This window comes from Terrapene carolina, unplaced genomic scaffold (assembly GCF_002925995.2).
Source record: "Terrapene carolina triunguis isolate 2854851 unplaced genomic scaffold, T_m_triunguis-2.0 Scaffold189, whole genome shotgun sequence".
NCBI lineage: Eukaryota > Metazoa > Chordata > Testudines > Emydidae > Terrapene > Terrapene triunguis.
In genome coordinates, this window is record NW_020664540.1 from 12,475,952 (window position 1) to 12,489,664 (window position 13,713).

Sequence of the window (13,713 nt, forward strand, 5' to 3'; positions counted from 1 at the left end):
GCCGGACTTGCCGAACGATCCCTGGCCTGACGAACCCATGGTCCAGGATCTCCCCGAGGCCGACACCAGCCCCCAGGTAGGCCCAGAGGGGGAGTCGGGAAGTAGCCCGGGGGCAGCCGACCCCAGTCTGGCTGCAGCACTGCCAGAGCCTATGTCAGTGTGTTGCGGCCAGGATCCCCACTGACTAAGCAGCGGGCCTTCTCCCGCTGCTAGGGCCCCGGGCTGGGACACAGTGGAGTGGGAGAGCCTGCATCCCCCCTGCCACCCAACCTGTGGGTGGCCGTCTCCCCCCTCCCAGGCCTTTTGAGGCTTAGGCCTACTACTGGTGCTCAGCCCTGACTGAGGGCCTGAGATCCTGACTCAGCGTTTGTTGCCTCGCCCTGACCTAGGGCCTGGGCTAAATACTCCTGCTTGCTGCTCAGCCCTGACTGAGGGCTTGAGCCCTGACATTGCATTGGTGCCCGCCCTGAGCCAGGGTCGGGCTTACTGTGTCTTCCAGGACCGCAAGGGCTGCCGAGGGAGACCCTGCAGCCGGATGAAGTACCCAAGCACCAGTGGGTAGTGAGCCGGTGTGGCTCCCCGCCGCCCGGAGAGGGTCGAGCCCCGGCAAACTCTTGTACAGGCAGGGACACACAGAGGCCAGGGGGCGGGGACAGGGAGAGACCATGGGTAGCACTACTACAGGAGCTCTGACTGCTTGGGCAATCTGCTTTAAGGCCCCAGTTCAGCAAAGCACTTAAGCATGTACAGTCAGGGCCCAAGACACCAAGGAAAGTGTTTTAAAAAAGTCAACCCTCCCACAACTTTCACATTAAACAAATGCGAGTCCCAGGCGCTCTCTCTCTATCCATGTCACATGATCACGGAGCTAAAGGAAGCAACTGCTCTGTACGTGCACTCCCTCGTACTGCAAGTCGGGGCTATAAAAAACTCCACAGGCGTACATGGACCGGTGAGCAGCAGGGGACAAGGGCTGTCAATGAAAGCAAGCAGCCAGACCGAAGGTAACCCCACAGCAGCCACTCGATTCTAGGATCGTGCACCAAAGAGGAAGATCCTTCCACGGGCTTTAAAAAATAATGGTGCACAAACACTAAAGGCTCATTCTGATTCAAACTTCCAACATACCTATTTGTATAGGGCTCAGCTGTACCTGCTCGGGCCGGCCTAGCTATGTCTGCACTGCATACTAAGCCTGGGTCTGTGGGATCCATGCTTGTGGACTCAGGGGTTCGAAGCTCATGCTTGAACATCCACACTGTCCTGTAAACCAAGATTTACACTTGCTGGACCTGGTCTCGGAGCCGTGCTAACACGTCCATACTGCACCATTCTGACTCATGTCTGCAGCTTGACCTGCATCCACATTGCAAAATGACAGGGCTTGGCCCTGAGTTGCAGTGGGACTTGGACTCTGACCCACCCCCCTCACAGGGTCCTGAGGGCTTGCTGACCTGAGTCAGACTGATCTGTGTGGACAGAAAGGGGGCTTGTTCTTGGGCTCAAACCGGAGTCAGAGCCCAGGTTTAGTGTGCAGTGTAGACGTACCCCCTAGTGTTGGAGGTGGTGCAGTAGGCTCAAGAGGCTTTGTGACTCAGACAGGCATAATGCCTTCTGGAGCTCCTCAGCACACAGGAGAAGGAAGGACCCCCCTGTACAATAGGGGACAGTGAGCCCAGCCAGCTCTACTGGCTGGGGAGGAGAGTAAGGCTACGTCCCCATCTCCTCCTGACCTCCCCTTTTTGCCAGCGCTAGAGCACGCGTGAATGATGGCAGCAGGGTACAACGGGACTCCGGAGAGCCGAGTGCAGTCCTGTCTCTGCTGTGTCCCCTTGCGTACATCATTTCACCTCTGTCCATCTTCCCTAATGAGACTGCATGCCCTTTGGGGCAGGGACTGTCTCTTACCCACACTTAGCACCTAGCACCATGGGGCCCTGAGAGTATTATGATGAGCGGGACAGGAGGAGGGTGGATGGGGACCAGAGCTGCTATGAAATAAACGCTCTTCTTAACCATTCACTCCTAACCGAAGGAATAAGGACAATGGGAGCGGCTGACCTTTCCCCATGACTCTTGTGAACTGCCCAGGGAGATCCCCTTCGGGCAAAGGTGCCCCTCCAGACTCGCCCTCGCAGCCAGGCAAGTGGTGCTGCTGTATGCACCCAGAGGCAGAGTCCTTGCAGTCAGAGCCTTGGCTGTCCGAGCCGATCAGAGAAGGCAGGTGGTGGGAATCCAGGTCCCGGCTCTGGTCGTCTGTATTTGAGTTCTGGGAGCAGTAGGCTTTGATCGGGGTGAGGATCATTTGGTGTAGCTCCTGCAGTGGGATGCGCAGGTTGCCACCTTCCAGGATGTCCTGCAGATTCCAGACAACAAAAAAGATTAGCAGCTGGTATGTCTGCAATCTCAATATGCCGCTAGCTGCCTTGAGCTCAGCCATGCCGCCTCAGCTCAGCTGGAACACTAGAACATTGTTTTTCTGGAAGCAATCTCCACAGAAGCCTCTTCTAGTGTTCCTACTCCAGGACTTACTTGTCCTGTGTGCTCCATGTTCAGTAAGTTGGTCCGTTTAATTAACTGAGGCTTTCACAGAACCGTTTTAACAGAAACAGGTAAGAACTAGAACTTCAAGTCTGAAGCCACCTGCAACCCTCCTGCCCCATTTTCAGGTGTGCGCGTTCAGATTTGAACTCCTGAATCTGAACCCACTCCATGAATCAGGTGGGATCCAAAACCGGTGTGAGTCTGGCGTCCAGGTCCAGTGCAGATGCCACCCAATATCTGGTGAGATTCCCACCCTTCAAGAAAGCAGAGACCTTGCAATTTCCATAGGAATCACATGCGAACATCCCACGAGATTTCAGCGCTGTCTACCCTGCACAAAATTCAGTCTCTAACCTAACCCTATCCTGGCTCTGGCTCTCAGTACTGCCTTCTTGGCCCATGTCTGGCCCATCTATCCAGCCACATACCTAAAGCCCTTCTCCAGGCTCTTATCAACTTGTGTCTCAAATGCTGCAATACGCTTCTTCCTGGACTTGACAAATGCAATCTTGCCCTGCTCATCGCCACTCAAAATGCTGCTAAGATCATTTTCCCACCCAGTTGCTTTGACCATGTCACCCCTCCACTGGCTCCGCCTTCTCTATCATATCAAACATAAACGACTTGTCCTCACTTGCAAGGCCACGCACGGGCTAACCCCAGCTGATCGCTTGTCTCTCATTCGCTGTTGAAAGGCTGGTTCCTGCCTCCCATGATGCCAACCTCCATCACCCACTTGTTACATTTTCAAGCAAGCGCCTTCCTGTTTTCTCCCATGCTGCCCCTCCCCCGGCAGGAGCTCCCTATAAACATCCACGAAGTCACTTCTTCATTCTCCTTCAAACCCCGGCTTGCTTCACAGTGGTTAGGCTGCTGGTGCCCTGCGACCACTACCTGTCATGCTGACCATACTGTCTCCTTGTCCTCCCCGTCTGTTTCTATCACTAGGTGTCTCTCATCTTACACTTAGACTGTAAGCTCCTTGGGGCAGGGACTGCCTTTTTGTTCTGTGTTTGTACAGCACCTAGCACAACGGGGTCCTGGTCCATGACTAGGGCTCCTGGGAGTTATGGTAATAATAGTACCACCACCAGATACGGTTTCTCAGCTTTGAAGCGGCTGGGGCAGTATTACTGTAGCCGGGAACCTGCCTACAGAATCACAGCGGTGTGAAGGCACAGCTGGTCTTTGGGTCATTTCTGGTGAAGGAGGAGTGATTGGAGAGGGAGATATTTCACTGGAATACTCCATGGGTGAAATCCGGGCCCCACTAAAGTCAATGGGAATTTTGCCAGTGGAGCCAGAATTTCACCCCATATTTCAAACGCAATCTTAAAACCCCCCAAACATTTATATTCCTTCCAGTGGTTCAGAATGAAAAATGTTGGCTTCTTAATCCTGGCAGATTGCATGTGTGTGTGCGTCACAGCTGTTCTCCTTCTGCCGTTTGGGTTCAATCCTCCCTCCCTCCCCTGGGGAAACGCCAGCGAGGAAGGCGGGAAGGACTGCATCTTGTTCTTAATATGGGCCAGACTCGTCTCCAGTTTCTCAGGCTACTGGGTCCCACTCAAACTGCTCTTGAGGCATCGCTTCCGACACAAAACCAGAGCAGACGAGCTCCTGGGGAAAGCGCTATGGATGCACATATGAAAGATACATTAAGAGAAAGCACATGTGGTGTCACAAGCCAGCCTGAGCTGCGGGGTGATTGTTTATTTTTCCCGTCACTCTTCACCATCTGCACTCCCGGCTCCACCGCTCTGAATTACATGGAGTCGGTGTGCAGCTAGTCGGGAACCCATTGTGTTATCCGGGTGCAGCTCCTTTACGGGAAGAAGGAAACATACGCAGGAGACGCTTGCCCAGAAGATCAAGTCACACACATGCTCCTGGTTAGTTAAAATAAAGGAAGGAAAACTTGAAAACCGGAGACACATGCTCCTAAGTAATACAGCCCATGGCCAGCTTTTACTCATGGGCCCCACTCAAACCATCCTCAGAACCAGAACCACAGCTCCAGAGTCCAGGCAAATCCCACTATATCGCTAGCAGTCAACAGCAAACCCTACTATTTATCCCATCTTATTGGATAGCCTGTGTAGCTCATTGTGTCAGCCAAACTCGGGTTACATTCCTGTAGTAATGACAGTCAATCAATACCATATTTCAAACTTCATGAAGAGGAGGGGGAAGAAAGGTTGTGAAATTGCCTAGAAAACACATCTACAAAGCAAAGCAAACTCAATCCCGTCGCCTGTCTCTTGGATGTAATGATTGTTATTAATGTACAGAGGGAAATACGGCTTTACTAACTCCTACAGTTCCATAAATAAAATCCCGTAGTTTAAACATGCAAAATAAAGTGGTGAGCTAACCAAAACACCAATAAATAGCAATGCGTAGCATAATTATTGAACAGCTCCTAGTCAGAGGCTGTGCATAGAATGATTGATGCAATATAATATAACAGCGAAACAACAAACAGCGTGGTGTTGGACTGAGTTGATACTGGCGGGTATGCTATGCTGGTGCTTTTCTGATGGCTCCATCAGCTTCGGCAGAATTTAACTTTTCATTACAAAGAACAAAAAAAAGTTTGACCTCTTCTGGCTGCCAAGATAACCTGCTGAATGTGAACGGATGCAGTGCTGCTTTCCTGAGTCTTCAGCCAGCCAGCCTAGAAAACTCACTGTGATAGGCAAGTCGTGCTCCTCCTCTGCAGTGGGGGCCTGCAGACATCACGGAACCACACCAGTTCTGCTGAGAAAGAGGGGGAGGGCAGGGCTGTGGGATCCCACCCAGGGGTCTTGTATCCCATGCATGCCGAAGCTCTGCTCACGGTGGCTCTCTCCTCTGCAGTGTATACGAGGGAACAGAGCAGCAGAGGGACCTGCAGGTGATCATGTGTCTTCATCTCCCATGTGTCACACATGAGGGGTGCAAGTACCAGTGACACTAGTGACGTGGAGTGGCACTCCCTGGCTCGCACAAGGTACATCTACACAGCTGGAAGGGTGAGTCCCAGCTCAGGTAGACATACACGTGCGAGCTCTGCTCGAGGCAGTACACTAAAAATAACAGTGTGGCTGTGGCGGGACGGGCAGTGGCTCAGGCTAGCTGCCCCAGTGTATAACTAGGGGGTTGGGCACTACGGTACTTGGGTCGCTTGCCTGTGCCACCGCCTTGGTTGCCGTGGCCGCACTAGTATTTTTAGAGTGCGAGCTCAAGCAGCGCTAGCACGTGTACGTCCACCCAAGTTAGGAGTCATCTTCCCCGCTGTTGTGTAGACGTGCCCACCGAGAGTGGGCAGGCAGGGTCCAGGAAAGGGCGGAGCAGTGGCTTCAACTCCAATTGGCCAGGCAGTGCCAGGGCATGTACGCTGTGCTGCAGTTTACAACCTCCCGGAGCTGGGGGGAGAACCAGGAGGCAGCTTACGCCGCTGTACCAAAGCCAGTGGGCAGCCTGCTGGTAAAATGCAGTGGTTGGTACAGCGCTGGGTTTGTGATACAATTAACCAGATGTGGCCAAACCAACAAAGAAAATGCTCAATGAAAAAGATAAACTATATGGGAAATACCCAGCAATAACCAAAAAGGACTTAATCTGAGAATTAATTCCTGGCTATTATTTTAATTGAAAAAGAAGCAGAAATAACTTACCCTTTCTAAAGACTTGAGAAGGTTCTGCCTCTCTTTCAGCTTTTGGATACTGATGACTATTTTGTGCCTTGCACCTTTGGTAACATTCTGCGAAGATACAGTACAATGTGACATTAACATCTCCACCAGCCAGCAGGATGCACAAAAATCCTCTTTCGTAAGTGAAAAGGGCTGCTGTTAATTCAAGAAACCTCTGAATTCAGGGATTATCAGAGAGGCACAGGGTCTATGGCAACAGCTTAGAAACCCATTGAAGCTATCGATTTCTCACTAGCTTGTGCACCCTCCTTTGGAGTGGCAATATTTATAAGTGCTCACAAGGGACGAAAGGTCTTCGCAGCGACTTAAGAAAAATGTTTTTAAATCCAGTGGCAGGTCTGGGAGCAGAACTGCAGCGCTCGGTGACAGCACACAGTTTTCTGTGATTCGAATCAAACAAACACTTGGCCGAAAGTGAAAAAATTGCCCTCTGCCACCTGCTGCCTTTGTTCACAGTTTGTTTGCAGTTGTTCACAGTTCTCTAGGGAGCTGACTCGGCAAGCCTTACTCTGGCTGAGTAGAATGTACTGTACACTGGCACTAAGAGAAGGCCCACTGACGCCAATGGGACCACTTGTGTCATTAAATGTACAAATCTCACTGCAGTTTTAAACTATTTTGCACAAGGTGTGGCAATGCTGAGAAAAGCAATCCTCAAAAAAACCCCTCTCAGAGTTAGGAACCAAAATAGCGGCACCCAGCCTGATTCACTGTCGTGGTACTCCAGTTTTATGATGGGGTAACTCGACAGTGTTATCCCAGCTCCACATTGGTGTATCTTCACTCGTACTCTGACATAAAACTGGAGTAAGGGTGCGGTGAATCAGGCCCACTGGCTCTAAGAGAGGTGTGAGAAGCTTAGGCCTGGTCTACACTTAAAAATGAGTCTACACTTAAAAAATGTCATGCCCCAAGCACTATAGTTAGGCAGCCCTAAGACCAGTGTAGACACAGCTAGGTCAGCGGAAGAATTCCTCCATTGACCTAGTTACCGCCTCTCGGAGGGGTGGATTAACTCCATCGACATGCCCTTAGAAAGCTGCCCGGCCCCTTTCATTTTAAGGAACGCTTGGCTCGGACATTGCTGGCTTCCTTACTCCAGTGCAAGTCAGTGTTCAGGACACGTCTACACTAGCACTTATGTCGGCAAAACTTTTTTCACTCAGGGGAAAACCCCCACGGCCCTGAGCAACATAAGTTTTGCCAGCATAAGCGCTCGTGTGCACAGCGCTGTGTTGGCGGGAGACGCTCTCCCACCGACATAGCTACTGCTGCTCATTGAGCTGGTTTTATTCTGTCGATGGGAGAACTCTCCCCTGTCAGCGTAACGCGGCGACACAAGCGCTCTTACAGCGGCACAGCTTGTAAGTGTAGACATGGCCTTAGTGAAGGCTCTAGAAAGTTTAGAAGGGGCTGAAGAAATTGGAAGTTAAAAAAAAAGACCCTGTCAAAAATCAGCTGAGCAGCTGTATAGGCCTTGAACCCCAAAAGACCAGAGTATCCTTCTCCTGCAATGAAAGTGTTACCAGACCATTCATTCCATCAGACTTTTGGAATCATAGCTCAGAGGAAAACAGAATCCATTTGCAACACGGGAGTAGCATTTTATATCTAAAGATGCTAATCAGATCTATTTATCCCAGGGATAGCATGGAAAGCAATCTATTAAGGAGATTTTTAAAGGAACAAATAAGTCAGTCACCAATAAGTCAGTCACCAAATTCCTGTTGATTTTCAATGGGTGTTGGATGTCTGAATGCCATTTGTGCCTCTGAAAGTGTCCTCCTTAGAGCTGAGTGGTGAAAGCCAGTGCATATCTCCCATTGACTTTGATGGGACTAGGAATTCAGTCTCTGACCCCACTGAGAAGCTATTGGCCAGGTCATTTTAGGGTACCATGTGTCGTTTGCCCCTCACCCCTCTCCCCCAGCGTGTTTTTGGCGTTTTTTTTGCCATGTTAACAAATGATGCAAGGTTTTCAGGGAAACCTATCAACAAACTGAACAAACAGAGCGTTTTTAATTGTGACAACACTAGAAAAAAATGCAACGTGACTAACTGTTTTATAGCAAATTTGAGACATACTTGTGCCTCGAGCTGGCATTCGGTCAGTGCCATCATTTCTTCATATGTCATCTGGGAGAAAAGAGCTGCATACTTGTGCAGGCGGAGACTCTTCAGCCAGGCAGGAACATCTGCAGCACAAAGGCAAGTCGACAAAACGCCCTGTTATTTGATGACACTATTTAACGACGTCACATAAAATCCACAACAACATGAGGAGTTTATTAGGCAATGGATTCCTTGTGTTTTCCACAGTACTGATAGCTCCAAGAGTTTTATTGCACTTTGATGTTAGCAACGAAGGCTGGAACGTGCCTAAGGATATACGTCCCAAGTTCCCACTGATTTCAATGGGGTTGCAGATGTATATTCATTGGCAGGATCAGTCCCTTGATGTGGGGCACTTCCTATTAGATTTGATTGCCGTTTATGAGCCACAATGAAGTCGTTTACTGTCTTTTGAAGATTCTTCTTAATTCTCTGTTCACATGATTGTTTTTAGATACTAGTGTTACATCTTAGAAATATATTCACAGCACCGAGACAAGACAGAGGAGAGGACGTGGCCCTTTGATCAAGAGTCAGGTCTTACAGGGTTGCAAATCTGGCAAATAAATAATTAGACTCAGGGCCGGCCTTAGGGAAAATGGCGCCCTGGACGAACTTGTATTTTGGCTCCTGCCCTTAATGCTTCCCTCAACGCTCCAGTGCCTGCCAGGCCTGGGCAGCCAGGTTAATCCCCTCCACACCCCCGTGACAGCTTGACCTTGGCTGAAGAGTTGAGTGGTGATGGAGAGCACTGACAGCACCATGCCCCAACCCCATAATGGCCCCACAGACACACTGAATGGGGAAGGGGATCCTGCAGTGCGGCACACCCCATTGCAGGCTTTATGGGGCCACTGGGGCACTGGGGGAGCCCAGATTCTGATGGTGCTGGCGGGAGCAGAGAGGCAGCCCCACGGGAAAGCAAAGGGCATACCCGGGGGGAACTGAGTTCTATGACCACATGTGCCCATCCGCTGGGTGCTGCTCTGCGTTGCTGCTGCCCGCAACTCTCACGCCCCCTTTGTCTTGCTGCTGCTGCCTCAGGCCTCTTCTGGGCTCACTGTGTAAAGAGGCGGCGTGTCTTCTTGCTCCCCTTCTCTTCCTCATCCTCTGTGCCTTCCCTCGTTTGCATGGCACAGGGTGGCCCGTCTCCGCTCATCGCTCTTCTTCCTCACCCCCCAACCCCACTTTCTTTGCTTCTCTCTCCTGCTCGAGGAATTGCTAGCTCCTGAACAAAATCCTTTTCCTCGACATTCCTGTTCAAAAGGTCTGTAGCCCGGGTCCCATTGGGGCCCCCTACCCCCAGACTCTCCAGGCCCCAGCCCTGTCCCCCAGACTCACCAGTCCCCAGTCCTGCTTTGCCACAGCACCCCCTTGGGTGGTCACCCACCCCTCAGGCCGGCCCGTAGAGTCATGGGGTCGATTGGCGCTTGATCCAATACTCCCTGGAGTCAATGGAAAGGTTTCCATTAACTTCAGAGTGCTTAGGACCAGACCCCTTTGGTCACTGGGGATGGGCATTATCTACATATTGAAATAGCTGACCAAGCCCTAAATGAGGGCTAAGAACTCATAAAACTCCACTGTTGCACAATGAGAGATCAATGCCCGGCTGGAACCCCTATTTTACGTGAGCGCAGGGTGCATCTACACGGGGCTTGTGTTGGTGTAGTTACATCAGAGTAGCTGCAATGCTGTAAATACCCCCAGGAAAGGGAGGCTCTTCATTCCCATATTTTCTGGACTCTGAGAAATTAGTAAGTGGGTTTTAATGAAAATGAGCAAAACTATTTCCACCACCACTTACGCTCACACACACACTGATTGATGAACATGGGAAAAACATTTGAAATAACCATTTAAAATGGTATAAGGAAATCTTAATTTTTTTCTACGTGGAAGAACGACACGCTGTCACAGCTGGGTGTGTAACAAAATTCAGAAGTGTGGCTTAGTATAAAATCCAAACTCCATCGTATTACCTGAAACATGCTTTCTTCCCAGTTCTAGTCTGCTGCACAACATCCTACCGCCCTGGCTCAGCAAAGCACTTAAGCACGTGCTTAAGTTCCACTGTTGTCAGGTATAAACCTAAGTACTTTGCTAAGCAGGGATGAATTTAAGCATGTGCTTCTGGCTACGCATACGCTTAAATGCGTTGCTGAATTGGGGCCTAATATCAGAGCCTGAATCTACCTATTGTTGTTTTAGCATCACGTGTCCTTTTAGACTATTGACATTTCCAACAAACACCCTCTTTGCAGAGTTTTTGACAAAATAAAAGGTTGTGGTGATTTCTTATTTTACTGTATTTTTTTTTCAAGTCACTTAGAAATGCTATGGTTATAACTCCCAGATCAAGCAATAAATGCATAGAGAAATGGTAGGTAAAAAGCCACTGTGAGAGGAGGATACATAGATCTTTGGGGATTGTTTGCAGTCTATTCCTGTCAAGGGTCAGGGTGAGCTCATCTTCCAAGATTCCCCACCCCCGACACAGATCCAAATGGCTCCATGTCACTATGACCTTCCTTTCGGAAAGGAGGGCTGGACAAATCTCCCTCTGCAGAGGTGTTCGGTATATTCCTGGATTGAGACACTAAGTGCTCCCCCTACAAAGAACCCGGCACACGCTCAGCTCACAGCAGCCTGGAAGCTGGACGGACTTTTGCTTTGATCCTTTGCTTACTGAAATCAATGGCAAAACTCCCACTGGTCTGAATTGGAGCGGAGTAGGCATTCTGATTGCTGCAGTGTTACTAGACCGTCAAGTCTTGTATGCTGGTAGGGTCAAGCCCTCTCCTTGCTGGAACTGCTCGGGAAGGGTTCTGCTGCTGGGACAGGATGGTGGTAGCCTGCTCTGGATGGGAGAACACTCCGTAGTGCAGACACCCATTCTGTAGGCACGCCTTCTGTGCTGCCACATAGGGAGAGTTTGGTGATGGGCTGGGAGAAGATTAGGGTTAGGAGTGGGGGGGGTCTGCAACTGAGTGGGGACATCAGCCTATTTCCCCCTTGGCAAAGGAAAAGGGGCGAGACTCCCACAGCCCTGATGCTGCAGTAAATATTTTTAAGTATATGGAGATATACCTATCTCATAGAACTGGAAGGGACCCTGAAAGGTCATTGAGTCCAGCCCCCTGCCTTCACTAGCAGGTCCAAGTACTGATTTTGCCCCAGATCCCTAAGTGGCCCCCTCAAGGATTGAGCTCACAACCCAGAGCAATGCTCAAACCACTGAGCTATCCCTCCCCCCAGTAACAGCTGTGCAGTGGCTTTGCAGCATGTTAGGAAGGACTCCTCCTTACCCTGGTTGCTTAGGCTATTCGCTAGAGTGCGCTAGGCCCTTCATGAAATATTTCTCAGGAGGTTGTAAATTACAAAGGCATGTTACAGCTGCAGACAGTTCAACTTGATCCAGTTTCAGCCGCGTCAGAAGGGCATGTTCCCACAATCTCAGACTCTGAGTCGTGATTCTCTGGGCTGAAAGTTATCTAGTGCCGGCTGTCACTGGGTTGGAAAGCCTTGAAGTATGTTTCTTACAAAAATGGTTATGAGACGCTCAGTTAACCTAACATTGCAGAAAGATTCAGTGGGGTGAACCTTCAAATGCAGCCACCTAATTAGGCCCACACCCTGGGTAACTTTGTGCACAAACACATGATGAGGCACATACAAATACGGCGTTTAGGTGCACAATGGACAGAAGAGCAACCTAAGCTCCTTCACGTGACAATTTAGCCCGATATGTCTAACTTGCCCCTTGCCTCCATTGGAACAACCATCTCACAGCACCTTCCTCAGCATGTAATACCAGTGTAGCTACTTCTCCAGGTTTGGGTACATGGAGAAGTTTACCATGTGTTCTGCGCGTTAGCCCCTTTTGAATGTCTTCGTGAGAGTGTCCCAACATCTTCCTGCTTGACCTTGGCTCTTGCACATAAAGGAGCTGTTTGCTGAAGGTCTCACCCCAAACTCAATTCGAAAGTAAACAGAGGAAATGCCAAGTAGCCCAGTCAGCAGTATTTAGCTCAAGTTCCTTGGCCTCAGTCACCATCCCAGGTCATTTCAATTAAATGACTTAAATGCTAGATTTTGAGAGGTAACGAAGAAAATGATAATTGCAAAGCAAACATGGGAGCCAGGTACACACCAATCTTGGAAGGTCTAAAGTAAGCACTATTCCAAAAGCCCTGACATGCAACCGTTTTACAAACAGTCCTGTTAGGCCCCTTACCCCAACTGCAAGCTGAAGAGTACAGCAACAGAAAGCCTCTGGTTTCTAGTGTAAATGGATGTAACCCAACCCAGCATGAGCACCTGTTTTAGATCGTGGAGCCACATCTGTCCCCATGTCCCCAGTGGGCATCTGTCCTCAGCAGACGCTGCCAGTAAAGCATGTTGGGACGAGTCAGGACGAAGGTTCCAGCTTGATGCACACGATTATTCTCCATGAAAGATGGCACTGAACCTCAGGTCCGAACCACCCTCACACTCTGCAGAACTTCACCCCACAGCTGGGGCCCACCTCTGCCTGTGATGGGGCCCTTCTCACTGGTGATGCTTCCACAGGAAGTCCGACATGTAGCCTTGAGGAAAATGGAGTGGGAAGGGCCAGACGGTGCTCACAGCACTGAGCCCATCATAAGGGGCTGCAGTGCAGAGCCACACGACCCCAAGGGGAGCACCAGAGCTCTTCAGCTCCCCTGTGAGCATAGAGTGTGTGCAAACCGCTACATCCCTGTCGCAGACTAGCAGCCTCCCCCCACCCTGCACCTGGCCAGCCAGCTCCAATGGGGGGCACATAGTGGTGGTGTTATAATTATACCTTAGGGCATCACCCTGCTTTCTTGAACTAGGCAGGGGGAATCCTTGAGCTCCCCTCAGTGCAGAGTCTGCAATTCTATGAGCTGGGGGGAGGGGGAGAGGAAAGCTCCTTACTCCCCCTCCCCACTGTGCACTGGCAAAAGGGCCAGATAGACTCTAGCCCCATGAAAGGAAAATAGGATGCAAAGGGCAGAAATTACAAGGTGCTGAGCTCTTTAAGACAATGTAATGGCAGTACCTGGAAAGTCACCATGCAGGATACAGTTCTTACTCCCTAATGACCTGCAGCGCTAGGGAGTGCCGAGCTATTCTGCACACCCGCAGGGTTACACTTGACTCACCAGTTACTAATAGTTCATTACTCAGTCACCGGGTGATAGTTCTGAAACACTGTACCCAGCGTTAACAGAGGGGGGTTTTCATGCCAGGTGTTTCTAATCAGTTATTCAGAAAACTCGTCATCTACATTTCAAACAGAAGTCTGGCGCTAACGGGCCAAATTCTGCTCGCGGGCCTTGTCTACACTCCATGA

At 50.2% G+C, this 13,713-nt stretch overlaps 1 protein-coding gene across 7 annotated transcripts in view; it reads right to left on the minus strand.

The window, feature by feature from the left end:
* SAMD4A (sterile alpha motif domain containing 4A) overlaps window positions 1–13,713 on the minus strand; it is a 210,446-nt gene that overhangs the window by 30,184 nt on the left and 166,549 nt on the right. For all 7 annotated transcript variants that reach the window (XM_026654161.2, XM_026654165.2, XM_026654164.2 and 4 more), the window contains 3 exons: window positions 8,328–8,437; window positions 6,204–6,290; window positions 2,062–2,356 (listed from right to left, as the gene is read on the minus strand). In XM_026654161.2, the coding sequence (XP_026509946.1) occupies window positions 2,062–2,356; window positions 6,204–6,290; window positions 8,328–8,437 (492 nt within the window). The remainder of the gene's footprint in view (window positions 1–2,061; window positions 2,357–6,203; window positions 6,291–8,327; window positions 8,438–13,713) is intronic.